At 41.0% G+C, this 17134-nt stretch overlaps 1 protein-coding gene across 2 annotated transcripts; it reads left to right on the top strand.

Moving 5' to 3' along the window:
* Positions 1-2133: 2133 nt before the first annotated feature.
* On the top strand, positions 2134-16879 carry gpsm1b (G protein signaling modulator 1b). 2 transcript variants are annotated; one of them, XM_077496962.1, is made up of 14 exons: positions 2134-2319; positions 7111-7332; positions 7836-7971; positions 8034-8176; positions 8972-9095; positions 9720-9835; positions 10042-10197; positions 10284-10392; positions 10463-10577; positions 10871-10941; positions 11009-11182; positions 14276-14420; positions 14490-14692; positions 15241-16879. In XM_077496962.1, exons 1-14 carry the CDS (start codon positions 2258-2260, stop codon positions 15445-15447), a joined length of 1983 nt encoding a protein of 660 aa, XP_077353088.1. In that variant the 5' UTR covers positions 2134-2257; the 3' UTR covers positions 15448-16879. The 2 variants fall into 2 exon arrangements, with proteins under 2 accessions (XP_077353088.1, XP_077353087.1); XM_077496961.1 differs by lacking the exon at positions 2134-2319 and adding an exon at positions 5586-6227.
* Positions 16880-17134: the final 255 nt, after the last annotated feature.

Genomic DNA, 17134 nt, shown 5'->3' with positions numbered 1-17134 from the left:
TTGTGTGAAAGTGTTCATTTGGATAAGGGAGGGAGAGAGAGAATTTTATTGGTAAAATCAACAGAAATATGCAACTTATTTTTTTTTTATATAGAAAACAATGCATGCTTATAGGCTATTTAAAAAAAAAAAAAAAAAAAAAAAAACTCACACATTTCAGGCCCACCCTGGTACACTCTGCAGTCGAGTGACTAAAAGCCCCAGGCCACTCTCATCCTCCCACCCCTCTACCCCTCCTCACCTTCATCGCAGCAAAAAGGCTTGATAGTTGCTCAAAAGATTACATTTGCCTTTGGCATTATGCAAATTATTTTGTCATTGCTGCTCCCCCATCACTCCCTTGTGGTCAATTAGTTTTATTGAGCATTAGCTTCAGCCTTTAAAGAACAAAAGCCCAAAAGCAAACAGTCTGCTTTTGATCATGCACTTCACACTAATAAACTGCCCTTGAGTGGGTGAGGGGTGAGCTGGAGCCTATCACAGCTGACTGGGTGGTCACCTGTCAATTGCTGCATATGGCTATTTTAATTTCATATTTTTGGAATTACTGTAAATTAACGAGTCTCAACTAAAGTGAATAAACTGCACTTTGTAGGTCATTTAGCATGAGCAGTCCCTGCAAGAAAACCTTGATTTTAACTCCATGCATGTGTTGCATTTATGATTTTTTTTTTTTTTTATTAATAGTGAAAAAGTCCTCTTTAAAAAAAAAAAAAAAAAAACACACATACACATACACACACACACAGGCAGATGGTTTTGTTTTTGTCAAACAGCGAGAGGCAAATTTAAGTTGCTCAGTTTAAATCTGAAATCAGCTTATACCTCCAATCTCATTTTGCTTTTTTCTGCTCCCCGGTACGCTCTGTTAATGAGCTGGTGCCGCTGATACATGCACCCCCACCCTCTGAGGATTATTATTACTATTATGACACAAATATGAAAATGGCAGGAGACTTGAAGAAGAGTATTACTCACAATAGCAATTCATTAAATTAAGAGGCTTCTCTGGAAATAATACACCATAACCTTGAAGGGAAGTTTGTGAGGCGGGATTATTTAGTTGCTGTATCTGTACCAGGGTACTTTTGCCCGCTTAATATTATTTTAAAGCAGCAGTGGCACATGGGCCTTACACTGTATCTTATCAGGCCTTTTTTTTTTTTTTTTTTAAAATTCCAGCTTTCTACCTCATTGCACAAACCTGCATGTTGTGGCCATTGAATGAATAATTGTAATTGTGCATGGGTGTGAATGTGAACGATACAGAATGTGGTGACCAATCCAAGCGTGTAATTCCCTCTCTGACTGAATGTTACCTGGGATAGGCTCAAACTCACCAGTCAACTATATGAAGATAAACAGTTTTGAAATGGGGTGGATTTATGCCAAAAAAATGCTCATAATATACATTATAATCATAGACATAGATAATACAATATACTGCAACATAAATGAGTGAGGTCAGTATGTGTGGCTCTTACAGCATAAGCCTGTGTAGAATTTTCGTATTTACCCTATCAATAATATTTATTTAGGCGTGATTTTCTTCAGGATAAGCGATTGTAGCACTAGCACACCACTTATTTGACTTCATAATGGTGGGAAATAGTGTTTGTACACGCCTGTACAAATATGTTGAGCTTTTCCCCAGTACACTGCTGACCTCTAGGGCTTTTACTGAAGTATTGCACATCTGAGAGGGGGGAAAAAAAGCTTCAAGTCACGAGACAAATTCTGACTATGAATATTAAGATGTTTTTTCCCCGGTGGGGGGGGGGGGGGGGGGGGGGGGTAAACGACTATTCTTTTAACGTTATGGTGGTAAGTGATGACCTTTGATAGGCGCAATTTCGACACTTGCTCGTTAAAATTACGACTTTAAATAATTTTCCGCCTTAATGTTCTCATGCTAGGATTTGTCACCATGTTGATACATACAATAAATGTGAACAGTATCCATCCGTACTATGACACATTTTCAACATGTAGTTAGAGCGTGAAACAAAAATATTGCGAAATGTCACTTCCTCTCCTCGCGCTCGACTTCCTGTTAAGTGACGTAACTAGAGGGTGGGGTTACGCGACGCTGTAGCTTTCTTCCCTAGCTATTGCCATACTGTGGTGTGGTCAAAGAGTTGGGGGGAAGGGGGGGTGGAAGAGGAGCAAGAAGGCGAGTGGTTTGAGTGGAAGGGCGGCCGTGAAGGGGCCTCTTTTTGGGAGAGGGGGTTGGCCAGAGCAGGTACGAGGAGGCGAGATGGATCAGTCGCTAGCTAACGGCGTGGAGCAGGCGCTGGCTAGCAAGCGGCTACATTCAAGGTAAGCCCTTTTCATGTAATAAATTGTCAAAGCCTAAAAATAATGGAAAAGGGCCGCACTCCTGAGCACGGTTGGCAAGCAAAACCCGGGTCCCATTTTCTGGCTCCATTTGAGTTTACACAGAGTAGCCCGCGAACACTATTGAGACGTAGTTTTTGTCCATATAAGAAAATAAAAATGCAATTGAACTTCGAAAGTTATCGCCACTCCAATGCACTCACTGAACACTTTATAAGGTATATTGTCATCATTTGAGAGTCAGTACAAGTGTGAGGAAGTGTTTTCATTCCGAGCAACCTCCCATACCAGGGGTAGGCATCATATTTACACTTATTAGACTTATATTACGCATCAGTTTCAAACAGTTTGCAGGCATCCTAATAACACGTCATGCTTTTGTCAAACTACACCAATGATCAAGAAGTATATTAAAACCAATTGTAAAGAACTACATCTGTTAGTAAACGTTTATTCCTGTACATTGGAACAAGCCAAAGATGATAACATTTGTAGTGTTGCAGTTGTGCCTCTAATGGGCGTGGCCTAATTAGTGTGCTCAGGAGCTTATGTTGGACTTGGCTCAACTAGGCCAATTAGTCTGCATGTGTGCATCCAGGTGCAAGTTGTGACTTGGGTTGGGCAAAGAGTCTTGAGAATCTATTAGAACTGGGACTAGCATTAAGATTGTCCTGAAATTGTTTTCATTGTAAAATTTCTCTTCATTGCCTGCAGAAAAACCTGCTGTGACCAATGAAGAAGTGTGCAGATTATATTGTGCATTGAAGATTGTATGACGTGTGTGGAAGTTTACAGAATGTTGTGTGTGGTGAGCTTGCTGCTCTATCCAGCGCAAGTTTCAGCTGACAGTTTGCTAACTTCACAGAAGTCATCATGATGAGATTACCAAATACCAAAACTGAGGCAATTACCAACTGAGTCAACTCAAATATAAGTAACCAATTACCATCAGCATACTGTGTATATATATGAAGCAAGTATTAGTGGAGGGGACGTGGTGAGCAGTGGATCATTTGGAAGATACAGGACTGACTCCAATTTCCAGTGAGGTTCGAACGAGAGGGTAAATGTTCTTGATTCTTGCCAATTGTTGACAAATTTTGAGGGGAAAAAAAAAGCCATACAGGGGATTTACTCGGGCTATGACCATATATGTTCCTGCGCTGGTGACGCAACCCAAATTTCTGGTCTGTCGTTAGTCAAAAATAGGAATGCAGCAGTATTGTAAATGTTGCGGTATCTCGGTTTCGAAATTGTCTCTAATGCTGTGGGAAATCACGGTTATTTGCATATATTTAAAGGGGAAATGATATCATGGGAATGAGGTGCCCGCTGTTGTGTTGTCAAGTGACATTTTCAACATCTGCACGATTGTTTGACACTCATAAGGTAAATAATGTAGAATGACTCACTGAACTGACTCACTGGCATCTGTCCTCTGTGAGCTGTTGCTCTTTCTTTTCAAACACCACGTGACCTTCCTGTAATATGTGTTGTTTGTTTTGTTCCTTGGAGCAAACAAAACTAGCTTACTTGGTAAGAGTTTTCTATGAGACAAAGGAATCAAGAACCGTGAAGTGCATATTGCAGGAAGGGTAGGGGAAAAACATTCCTAGAGTTTCTCTCTGGTTTTCCTGACAACTGGCCTCTACAGTGTGTAATTATAGCTGCATTACTACTCTAAGCACAAATGTCCTGAACTAAGCAGAGTGAACAAAATAATCGAGTGATGACACCATTTTAAACAACCAACAGAGACAGCTAAACATGAAGTTTAATGTGTGAGCGTGTTTACGTTCACGTTACTTCTGGTTTAAAGGGGACACTCGTAACACTTTAACACTCAAACTTATAAAATTTGAGTTTGAACAACCCAGAGTGTACTTGAATTTGTCTGTGTCCTGTGATAGGCTGGCAACTCGCCCAAAGTCAGTTTGGATAAACTTCAGCTCATTCGGACCCTAATGACCACAAGTTCTCTAGAAAATGGATGGGATGGATGACCAAAAGGTTCTAAAATGTTTCAGCAACATCTGAATCCTGTGTCAGACAGACCACAGGCAGGCTAATGAAGGAATGACTGTTTCCCCCAAGCTAACCAATTTGAATGATAATAGCGGGGTGTATTACACAGCGCCATTCTTCAGTAAACCACAAAGATGTCGAGAATGAAAGTCACTGTGTGAAATGGAAATCAAATCAGTTTTTCTTATGCGGTTGCTGTTTTTTTTTCTCTATCTTTTGTTTTCTTAGAATTCTTTCCATAGGTTCGACTCCTTAAAGCCAAGAATGTGTTGCTTATTGGGCAGTTTGATATTCCAACTCATGAGCCTATTTTAAAACTCCTGGAGCTTTTAGAAGTTGAATTCATGCACACGCTAACGTCTCTTTCTATCTTTATCTCCCCAATTTATATAGCTGCGCTAACCCTTATCAAGGAGTCCTTTCTGTCTTTGGTCAACATGATGGATTGATTTCTCTCTTCCTCTGACCTGCCTGCAAAGCCTCATAGGCCACATAGGGAAATGTGTAGTTTTCTTTTTTTTTTTTTCCCCTGCTTAGTGTTAGTAACATGGTTGCACCAAGTGGAGAGCAACCACCGACACCTGGTTGAGGTGCGTTCTCTTTATGATCAATATGTCCAACAATGGACTATTTGGAACATAACTTTGTACACATGGCATTGTGTTTTTGTTTTTAACACATTCACAGCCAATAACGGCTATAGATGTCAAAGACAAACTTTAACTGCACTGTCAGTGAATGAGTTAAGTCACGCTTTTTTTTTTTTTTCCCCCCCCCCATAATTTGGCTGGTCCTGCGATATATACTCGAGTTCGAGTTTTAGGCGAAATTTGTACCTGGAACCATGATGAGCCAAAATAGCACAGAAGATGTAGGTATCGCAAACTGGAGTTAGAAATATACAATCCCGTTGCAGATATCTGAAGGTGTTACTCATGAGCAAATCTCGAACTGAATTGTGTCAGTAATGAGAAAACCCGCCATACACAAGAATAGCAAAAGTCAACGTCATTTGTCCTAGGTGAAATGACGTCACAGGTTGTTCGTTAAAATAAGAATTGTCACTGTTGTGCTTGTTTTTAGGGAAATGAATAGTCCTTGGACAACTATAATCTGAGTCTTTGGGATGGCTGATGATCTAATCAGGTTCCTGCTGTAGTAATCAAATAGTTGGATTAGTCTGGGCCACGTACTGCGCTGCTTGGACCCTATTAAGAAGATGTGCTAGCTGTCCCATCTCTCAGCCTTTCGAGGGCTTACCGTCACAGTGAAAAGTACTCTTCCTTTGTGCCAAAGATTTTTTGTTGTTCTCCATGTCTGTTGTGGAATTCTAACTGGTTGTCCAGGGAAGAGGATGAACAAGTGAATAGCGTGTGGATAGCACAACAGCTGCTAGTCTGGATTACTTCAACATGTCTTCTGTTGACTTTTACATCAACAAGTTTTTTCATTTTTGCCAAGCAACAAAACTGGAGCGGCTCTGGCTTGGATTCATCTAGATTCTAGACTGTCTGTTTTTAACAACCTGAGAAGCAGATGTGATTCTTGGGGCTTGAACTTGGAATTCAGTGTTTTGTTTTGTTTTTTTCTCCTTTTCTTTTGGACATTTTAGATTCCACCGTAGTAACACTGAAAGACAGATACTATGGGAGTGTCTTCTGTCATTCAAATTGTTTGACTCTTTCAAATTGCAAACTCATCCAACACCTCATCCTGATGGCATCGGATTCATGCCCTCTCACTGGGGCAGAGCAGGCGGTGTGCAGGCTCGTGCACCGTGGCCCTCGACCTCAGGCCATGCTCAAGCCCTTACATGTGGAGTTACAGGTGTTTGTGGACAGGACACTTGGCAAGCAAAAGCACAGGTAATGAAACCAGATGGCTAGTACTGTGCTAATCCTTTCCTTAATGAGTGAGTCAATGAAAATCGGCAGAGCTACAGACAGTGGCTTCTAGTCTCAGATTCAGAATGTAGCATTTATGTGAGAAATTGACATTTCTCAGAAATATGTACCTTTATTCGCTTAGCATTACATCTTTTTCACTTAACTAAAATTTTCCAGATTTTTCTGTATCCCTTCCATAAATTCTAAATACTGTAGTAGTTTTTGAGCAGTCAGTTATGAAACGGTGAGGAAAACATGATGTGCAGTAGCCATCAGGTGATGGGATTCAGGAATACAGTGAAATGGCCCTTGACGTTTTCCCCCATTAAACCTATTACTGAATGACATATGGTACACCACACGCATCTGTCTTGCCTACATAGGCAGCATATGTAGATTAGATTAGACTAATCCTTGATTAACTCTACATTCTATCCGGAATTTGGCATAGCCACCAAATATGCTGGCCTTTAGTTCATCCTGGATTATACCATCAATATACCCGTACACTTTGCTGATGACGCTTTGGTACGTCTGTGCGATGCTTCCATTCACAAACCTTTCATGGAATCCTGCGCTCCGTTTACAATAAAGCACTTGTCAATGAACACAAAGATGCCTTGTACACTGCCTCAAACAGTGCATGTGATGCAATGGTTGCCAGGGTAACCAAAGTGTTGAGTTCGAGAAGCCTCCTGTTGAAAGCAATCTTATTACTGTATGTCTTTGTACGCACGGGTTATGCAATGAAAAGGTGTCTTTGCTAAAGCAGCAATAAGACAGCCCTTGTTGTCATGGAGATGATGGCAGTCCTGAAAGAGTTGTAAAAAGTGTAACAAATATCCAAATTACCATCATGCAGGATGGAGGCGTCCTGCTTGGAGTTGGCCTTGGAAGGGGAGCGCCTGTGCAAGGCGGGGGACTTCAAAGGTGGGACGGCGTTCTTCGAGGCGGCTGTGCAGGTTGGCACGGAGGACCTGAAGACCCTCAGCGCTATCTACAGCCAGCTGGGCAATGCCTACTTCTATTTGAAGGAGTATGGGAAAGCCCTGGAGTACCACAAGCATGACCTCACTCTGGCCAGGTTAGATATTCAGGTTAAACTGATCATTGTAGAAATTTAGCCAACAATATCTTTACAATAACCTTATTATTTGACCATTAATGACTCAATGATTTGTTAAACCTTTTTTTGTGTGTGCTTGTAGGTGATGAGTTGTAGTGTTTTACACATGTACTGTAATGCAAAAAAAAAAAAAGTGAGTGGACTTTCAATTTGGCAACAGCTATGATTGAGGAGCTCTGAGAGATCTGCCACCCCGTTGTGAATGCAGGTTGAATTTTTGTAGCAGGGGAGTGATTAAAGACCCCCGCGGGGAGGATTTACCTCGTTACATTACAGACCTGGCAAGGCCGCTGGGAGCTGGTCCCTGTGAATCTGCTCATTAAAAGGCACTTTACTGCCTCTTCAAATTAAATCAAGCCTAAGCGCTGCTGCACTTTACAATTTAAACCAGGGCCATTTCATTTTATAGAGAATTTCTGTGTTAATACAAGCACTAACGCGCGCACATTTTTCTCTCCCAGGACAATCGGAGATCGAATTGGAGAGGGAAAAGCCAGTGGTAACCTTGGCAACACTCTGAAAGTGCTGTGTCGCTTTGACGAAGCCGCCGTCTGCTGCCAGAGACATTTGGATATTTCTCAAGAGCAAGGCGACAAGGTCCGAAAAGCTTTGGATGTTGTATACAACTATGCTTCCTTTTTGACTTTATTGTGCTTTAGGTTGGAGAGGCCCGGGCGCTGTACAACATTGGCAACGTGTTCCATGCCAAAGGCAAGCAGCAATTGTGGGGCTGCATCCAGGAGCCTGGAGACCTTCCCCCTGACATCAGAGACACGCTACAACGGGCGACAAGCTTTTACGAGTTTGTATTCTTCTTCCCGTTGAATGCCTATACATTACAATATGGTGAAATACGGAAGCATTGAACATGTGGGAAAATACTTAGGGCTGCTCGATTATGAAGAAAATGTTAATCCCGATTAATTTGGTAATACCGGTAATTGAAATCACAATTAGGGCGATCATTTCTTTCTTTTCCTTTTTTTAAATTTTTTTTTTATTTTTATTTTTTTATTTTTTATTTTTGGTACAAAACATGAAAATGTTTTAATGTAAAAAAAAAAATATTAAAGGGATACTTTACTTATTTAGCCATTTTTGGCAGTCAAACAATATTTTGCCTATAATAAATTTGATATTTTCATTATATTTCTTGTACAATTTGTACCTTTTGAAAACACATTTTGCAACATGCTGTCGACTGAAAATGAAATCACAAGGGCTCAGGTAACCAATCACAGCTCAGCTTGTGAATGTCACATGACCAAACCTAGAAAACAGGATTTTTATTTTATTTTATTTATTAATTTTTTTGTTTAAAAAAAAAGAAGTAACAGTGTTATTCACTGGAATTTGGGTACTGCTATAATGAGTGGAGTGCACCTATTTATTAGGTAACACCTGCATGTTGTTGATAGCATAGTTGCCAAGTCACATTTGAACGTTTTTGCACAACTAAAATCAAAACAAAAAAAAAGTTGCTCGATCGCACCTGTTCAAGTTAATGATGGTATTGTCAGGAATTTGAAGAAAAACCTCTGTGGTCTCATTGTGTGTTACCAATATCTACATAATAAATTGTTTGCTGTCTTTTCAGGATGAACTTGTGTTTGGTGAAAGAACTGGGCGATCGTGCCGCTCAGGGCAGAGCGTACGGCAACCTGGGCAACACGCACTACCTTTTGGGAAACTTTGTTGAAGCCATCAAGTTCCACAGGCAGGTCAGACATCCCGAGTGTTTCCATTGTCTCCTTCTACGCTAACTTTGTTGTGCTAGAATAGGAAGACTCCGAAGCTCACAGCTTGAGTCAGCAACTTGGCTGATCATTCAGTCTCATTGATTTATAGCAAGTTTGATAGCTCGCCATATTGGCGTGGTCATCTGTCACATTTTGCGTAGTTGTTTTTCCACTAGCATTTGCTTGTGCAGTGCTTCAGCGGGTTGAGTTTAATGCTATGCGACTGTAGGGTCCTGGCCAATCTTATTACTGTACGTCTTTGTACACACAACCAAAAGTAAAGTAGGAACTGCTGTCAAAGCTGTTGTTTTCTCATCTTCCCCCCCCCCCCCCCCCCCCCTGCATTGCTGTTCTGTATACATGGCACCAAAACGGAATTAGTGGAAAGACAGTCGACCCAGAAATGTTGCGCCTCACTGACATGACAGTAGTTGTCACTTTCACTAGTCACATATTTAATGTCATACAAGACAGTAAAAGGTAAAGGCAGATATGAAAGAATTTTGTGGGATCTCTGTATAAAGCAGACTTCTGAAAAGAAATGTGACCAATGTAAAAATGTTCTATTACTTCATGTTATTAACTCAAGCTTGCATCTTGTTACAGAGATTATCCATTGCAAAGGAGTTTGGTGACAAAGCAGCAGAGCGACGAGCCTACAGCAATTTGGGGAACGCTCTGATATTCCTGGGCCAGTTCAACACAGCCACAGACTACTACAAGTGAGAGGAAAGACAGCCTGACATCTAGTGGTGGTGGGAGGAAGTGAAACAATCTGAATAATGGAGCGCAAATGAACCTGATTTTCAAAATTGAACTTTTTTCAGACTCTGATGTTGAATAATGAAGTAATTTTTGGTTACGTGTCTGTGCAGCCCAGTACCAAATAGCCCACAGACAAAAATCACAATTTTTCTCATTCTTGTAGGAAAACTCTACAGCTGTCACGGCAACTGAGGGACCAGGTGATGGAGGCCCAGGCCTGTTACAGCCTTGGAAACACCTACACCCTTTTACAGCAATATGACAGAGCCATTGAGTATCACCTTAAGCACCTGTATATTGCTCAGGATCTCACAGACAGGTAAAGCAATGATTGTTGATGTCACATTTACACAATGCCGAGTGTGGAAGTTAAAAGTATTGGAAGAACTGTGCATGTTCTGTCAGGGTTGGCGAAGGTCGAGCCTGCTGGAGTCTGGGAAACGCCTACGTGTCTTTAGCCAATCACAAACAAGCGCTCCACTATGCCCGGAAACATCTGGAGATCTCGAAAGAAGTGAGTTTTTTTCCCATGAAAACACATTTTAATTCCAACATGAATTTTTACCTCTGTTTGCATATGACAGATTGGGGACAGGAATGGCGAACTGACAGCCAGGATGAATGTGGAGCAGCTGATGGAGGCTTTGGGTGTTAGCGATGCTGACCTTTCACCATCTAGTTCAGAGTTTGAGATGCAAGGTGACATAAAAGCTTTAGTTGGTTTGGCTTTTGTTCACTTCATTTGATTTTGAGACCTGATTTGGATATAAAGCTATCCGATTCATTGCTTTTCCTCAAATGGCAGTCATGTGCATGTGACCCAATTTTTTTTCTTACTCCTGTCAGCTGAAAATTCACGTTCACAAGTTGTCTTGTTTTCTCCATGGCATTTGAACATCAAACAGACTTTTGTTCATTTGGATTATAAAAGCTGTGACCGCTGGCAACCTGCTCCGCGTTGTCTCATGATGTCGTCTTTCCGGTTTCTCAAGGAGCAAGGCCCAAATTCACGAAGAGGAACAGCATGGACAGCGTGGAGCTGTGGAAGTTGTCTTCATATAAGGTCAAACTGCTTGTAGACGACGTCGTAAGTCATCCCTCTTGGCATCTGACCGACTTGTTTTCCTTAGGATGGTGAGGGCCACGACGAGGCCGAAAGCATACCCAGGAGGTCGAAGAGTCAGACCTCACAGATGGGAAAAAGGAAAGGCTATCCTGACAGCCGGTCGTCGGACGAAAGGCCATGGTTGCACTCTCCCGTGGATGCCGATGACATCAATCTGCAAGTTTCGCCTCCGGTACCGGTGAGTAGACGAGTAGACAACTCAGTCTCGTTCCTCAAGGAGATTACATTTGCATTGCAGTTGTGTTTGTCTTTAAATTAGACGTTCAATTTTACTGCCTGTCCAGTGTGTCATCAGGTCTCATTTCCTTATATGAGAGACACAATTAGCCAGGTTTAATTGGAGATTCCTTTAATTTCCCATGAGCTTGCTCAGCATGATATAATAGGTCACCTACGGTGGACAAGTACTCATCTGATTTTTCCTTCGAGCTGATTGATTGGTGTAATGTATAAAATAATTGTCAGACAGCAACACTTGCTTTAAACACAACATGCCAGTAGAAATGAGTGTCAGTTGTTTATAAACATGGAGGTGTTCGCTTTTAGACAAGTGTCCAATATTGTCTTCAAAGGCAAAATAGGTAGATAGTTTTTGTACCTATGTCCTAATTATTATTTTTTTTAACTTTCTTCTTTGATTTCAATGGTAGCCCATTAAGGTGGCAAATGACTTGGTTTGAATTGGGGTGGGCGATATGACGATCTTAAATCATTTGACGATATACAGGGCGGACGATCTGTCGTTTCTGTGGAATCTTCTGATTATGACGCAAAGCATTTCATTACAATTTCACCATCAGCTCATTTTCTGCCACTGACTGAAGGACAGCCATGCATCTGCTGTGGCCGGCCCCTTTTTGACAGCCAATCAGTGTGATCAAGTAGCTCACATACTTGGCTGCGTTATAATTTCCATTTTTCTTACAACTTTTTTTTATTTAAAATGTATTTATTACCATGTTCATTTTCACAAAAAAATAAGTGTAGCTCATTAATCCAATACCATTATTTCATGTCTAATTTGTATTTCATATTAATAAAAGAAAATCTTGATTTTTATGATTAAAAAAAATTGTGCTAGTCTATATTTTCAAGATCAGCCACCTCTAGGTCTGAATTAATTGCAATAAAATTCTTAAAACAAATAAAAGTACGTCAGTATTGATTACACCTAATTCATTATATTAGCGTTGGCATGGAAACAATGCTCGCTTGACATTGTTGCCTCTAGTTGGCCAAGTGTTGCGAACGTTGGCATGCAATCTACTCATAACTGCGCCCTCGCACCCGTAGTCGTCCCTCCCCCCAACCAGCACTCTGATAATGTGACCTTGATCACAGAAGCGCTTCCCACCCTCTCCCCACCGCCAGCCCTTCCCATAATGACTTGTTTTCCCACAGTGGCTGAATGGCACAAAAACGGCTCGCAGAAGAGAGTGAGAGAGTGCGAGAGGGAGGGAGGGAGTGTGGGCATGAAAGCAGAGTTGGCTGCAATAGGAGGACGCAATTGGGGAGGAGAGGGGCTTTGAGGGATGTAAGGTGGTTGGGGGGGACGTAAGGGGAGAGGAATGACAGAGGACGAGTTGCGAAGAGGAAGCACAGCAGCCGGTGAGTTGTTTCATTCATGTTTTTATGAACAAAATTAGCCTTCACACACGCATATCTTTACGTGCTGTTCTTTCTAGCTACATTGTTAAAAAGTTAAAATGCAAATGAAGCACAATGTGTCGTTTTGTCAAGTGAACTTCTGCTGACCTACTTCACAGTACGCCATGAGGCGTTAAGAGACCTCAACTTTTATTTTAAGCGCAAATCCTGAAAACTGTATTATTTCCTGAGCAGTTAGCTGCAGTGATCTTTTGAAACTTTTAGTGGCCGAGTATGTGTTTTAATGAGAAACCTAATTGTCTAGCATGGTGCTGACTGCCGCCAAGGGAAAACAATCCCGTGCTTTTATAGATATCGTCTACATCTTGCTTGTGTCTGAGTTTTGTCACAAGTTTCAGCTGGAAAGAATCATTTATGCAATTCAAGTGTGTAAAAAAAAACATCACAAATTCACAACCTTATCTTGCTCAATCTAGTTTAGGGCTTGGCAACTGGCCCACGCCCGCACACTGAGTGTCTCTCGATTCATTTTTGAAAGGAGACGTTTACTGCAGTTGGATGTTGTAATAACTGCTTTCACCACTAGATGGCAGATATTGCTTAAGAGCACCTCCAAAGCCATGATTGTACTATAGAAGTATAGAGCTGGTAGCTCAAGAAAATTGTGTCTTTCAGGTAAAATAGGAAGCAGATTATTAAGTTCAGCGAATTTAAACACAAACTTATCTGCCTGGTTTGCTTAGAGACAATATCAGCCATGAAAGATTTCAACATAAGTCGCCACTACAACACTCACCTCAAAAGTATGTAAATAGCGATTTTGTTTGTTTGGTTTTCATAAGAAGTTTGTTTGATATGCATGAGTAGTAAGCAAATGTGTCCTCCAAAAAAAAAAAAGTATATTCAACGCCAAAGGCTAGCTCCAAACCAAACACAAAATAACGTGTCGCCCCACGTTGCGTTGAGCGGAGGAGAGGGGCGGCTCCTCCTATTTTTTATTATTTTTTGCTTTGTTTGCCTCTGTAGTTGCGGAGTGGATCTTTTATCTATGCATTTGAGTAGTCAAATATGTACTGTTGTGTTCATTGGTTCAATTAAAACCCAAAAACCCACACACGCATCATTGTCCCTATTTTAAATGAAAAATTTGCCTTACATCTGTTCAGTAGGGGTATGGTCCAGTGTGTGTGTGTGTGTGGGGGGGGGGGTTAAAACATATATTTTCCATTTGCTGGGTTGATAGTGGAAAAAAAATATTAAAATGTCAGTGTCTTTTTCTTTTGGCCTTTCAAAGGCACTTTCCCTGGAGCTTGGAACGTTTGGAGGACCATGAAAATTTTTTGAAAGTTTTGCTCTAGGGTAGTTTATCAGTGCCAGAAAGAAGACCGTTTATCTGATTGTTTGATTTTTTTTGTACTAAAAATGAACTAAGTGTCTAAAACGGATGGTAGAAATGTAGCCATATGGACACATGAAAGGAGACACTGTCACGTTGGACTAATGGAGGTCTCTTGTGATTCCATCAAATTACTTCCCCATACTACTCAATGGGAAAATCCTCATCATGCGTAATTATAATGGACATCCTGTTCACTTGTCTCATGGGCAGCTTAGGTGCTTCCTAAAATGGCTGACCTTGCTTGTCTGTGTCTGTGTGTGTTAGAAACTTGGCCGTGACCCTTCCGATGAGGACTGCTTTTTCGACCTGCTCAGCAAGTTCCAAAGCAGCCGCATGGACGATCAGCGCTGCCGCCTCGATGAACCACACAACGGCGACGGCCAAGGCGCTGCCCTGAGTGACATGATTGGTCAGTTGCTTGATATTCCCTCAGTAAGCCATTTTTGAAACTGACTCGCCTCATCCCTCTTCCCCAAAGATCCCGCAGTGACCACCTCCCCCCAGACGGAGGAGCTGTTCGATTTGATCGCCAGCACTCAAAGTCGCCGCCTGGATGATCAGCGCGTCAACGTGGGGAACCTTCCGGGTCTCAGGATCACACAGAACAACTTGGGACACTTGGTGGGGGAGGGTGAGCAGGAACCCGGCGACGACTTCTTCAACATGCTCATCAAGTGCCAGGTAAAATATTCTGTGCACTAAAGTCTTGGGACAAGTGTCCATTTCTTTTAACACATTAAGGCCTAAAGCGCTTGCCAAAACATGCCTCTCTAAAACCTGTGGGTGACCTGAGAACCTCCCCCGAAAACCTGAAGTTTTCCTGGAAATTCAACAATATTGTCAATGTACAAATAATAATAATGCTAAGTTGATATCTCAGCTTCTGAAACAGATAAAAACATAATTCCAAAAACATTAACTTTGACATATTATAAATCTTCAATATATTTAAAAAAAAAATGTATGTTGAATTATTATTTTTTTTTTTAATTTTGCAAGAAATACCCAAAAAACTAAACCTAATAAAAACTACTACTCTAAAATGAAGCATTAAAAAAACTAAATCTAAAAAAACTAACAAACTCGCTCTGAAACTAAAATGAACTAATTAAAAAAAGAAAAGTCAAAATGAAATAAAAACTCATTTTCATTGAAATTCCAAAACTATTATAACCCTGCTGCTCGCTATACAAATATGTTGAATATTTAATATTTTTGTGTGACTGCAGTCCTCTCGGATCGACGACCAGCGGTGTTCCCCGCCTGAAGCTGGCCCCCATGCCCCCACGGTGCCGGATGATGACTTTTTCAGTTTAATCCAGCGGGTGCAGGCCAAGCGCATGGATGAGCAGCGCGTCCACCTGTCCACCGACGAGCAGGACAGCCCAGGAGAGGAGTCGCCCGATCCCGAGCCGCCCGGCGGGTTCCCCAGCTAGGGTCTCCCCTCATGTCCCCAAGACAAATGCACGTCAAGACAGGCCGCTCCCTAGCAAAAATGTCCAAGTGCAACAGGTGGTGCCATTTGATTTATATGTTTAAATATAATGGGAATTTTTTTTTCGCAGTTTTGCACGATCATGGAATTTCTAAATATTTGACCGCCATCACTCTTAATATAACATGTGAACTCAGATCTGATGCCTTAATCAGCATTTTATTTTCCCAGACTCAAGATTGTACTTGTAACTCATTAGGAATCATTTTAATTATTGCGCTCAATGATTTTGCACTGAAATCTAAAAGCAGATTTATGGAGTAGTAACACGTTTTATCAGTTAGGTACTATACATTCCCCCCCCTCCATTTTTATTTTGTGGGCAGCATAGTGGTAGTGGTGAGTGGTTTGCACATCTGCTTCACAGTTTGAGATCTCTGGACTTCCTGTGTGGGGTTTGCATGTTCTCCCACTTCCTCCCACATTACAAAAACATGCATGTTTGGTTCATTGAAGACTAAATTGTGGGACTGTAAGTGTGAAGGCTAGTTTGTCTACGAGCCCTGCGACGAGCATTTGTTTTTGTGAAAAACAAGTTTATGTGCTAAGATACATGCCAAATCATCTTTTTAAAAAAAAAAAAAAGAAAACAAAAAGCTTGAATTATTGTTGCTTTAATAAGCATCCATACAAGACTGGTGTCACTGATGTTCAGTGATGGTATTACTGTAGTTAATACTATGCAGTGGTAAAATGTGAAAGCATATGATGCTTAATATTCATAACACATCAACCAGTGAGTGAGATTACCGGGCAAAAAGTACAGTACATTATAGTATTATGAAAGGTGATATCCAGGCCACAGTAATGCGGTTGAAATACTGCACCCATGTGGTCAAAGCCCTGTTATTACCTCTGCAATTCAATGTATTTGGGAGTATTACTGGTTTCCCCCTGTCCACAGTAAGAGTAATACTGTAGTGATATTGCACTTGACCCATTTTGAAACTCTGCATTTTTTGTTAGATAATTACGCAAAGAAGGGCTGTGAGAAGTTTGGAGAAGAAACTCCTTGTCATGCAGAAATGTCAGCTAAAGACGTTTTGAAGTGGTGAGTAATGTGATAAGTGTAATGGTACGAAAATGTTTAATATGATCTGCTAGGCTTTTTCTTTTTCTATGTGTTTGTAATATATATATAATATATACAAAGGTGGTGCATACCTCATTTTTGTACCTCAAAATATGACTGAAGAGAGAAAAAAAAATTGGGAGCTGCAGTTTCTTGTGATTTAACTTACCAGGTACGCTTCCATTTGTCACTGCCATAATTTGTATATAGACAGTATATAAATATATTTTGTATTTATGTTCCATTTGGGGGGGTGCGAGTAAGTCCACCGTGCTTTTAATAAAAATGTTCCATAAGTTTACTGTGAGCCTGTGCTTGTTATACACTTATTGGTTTTCTGCTTGACTCAGCAGCTAATATGGTTGCAAAATTAGAAATATATAAAGATACTGCATTGAATAGACGACATTCCACAATGTTTGCTAGAACGAAGCACAAAAGGCCTCTTAACAAAACCTGCTTCCCTGCGATTGGAATGTGAACGGTTCACACAAACACAGATTTTATTTCAGTCCCATGGCTTTTGTTTACTAAGCTTCAACGAACCCCCCACCAC

This window comes from Festucalex cinctus, chromosome 15, assembly GCF_051991245.1.
Source record: "Festucalex cinctus isolate MCC-2025b chromosome 15, RoL_Fcin_1.0, whole genome shotgun sequence".
NCBI lineage: Eukaryota > Metazoa > Chordata > Actinopteri > Syngnathiformes > Syngnathidae > Festucalex > Festucalex cinctus.
Note: the sequence above shows the minus strand (reverse complement) of the source record. Positions and strands in the feature narration are given on the sequence as shown.

What these genes read in the sequence shown, in the direction of transcription:
- gpsm1b (XM_077496961.1), top strand. Translation starts at nt 6,079, where the DNA reads ATGGCATCGGATTCATGCCCTCTCACTGGGGCAGAGCAGGCGGTGTGC. An exon ending in CGGGCGACAAGCTTTTACGA is followed by an intron (nt 8,177 to 8,971) that starts GTTTGTATTCTT and finishes CTGTCTTTTCAG; the next exon opens with GATGAACTTGTGTTTGGTGA. An exon ending in ACATGCTCATCAAGTGCCAG is followed by an intron (nt 14,693 to 15,240) that starts GTAAAATATTCT and finishes GTGTGACTGCAG; the next exon opens with TCCTCTCGGATCGACGACCA.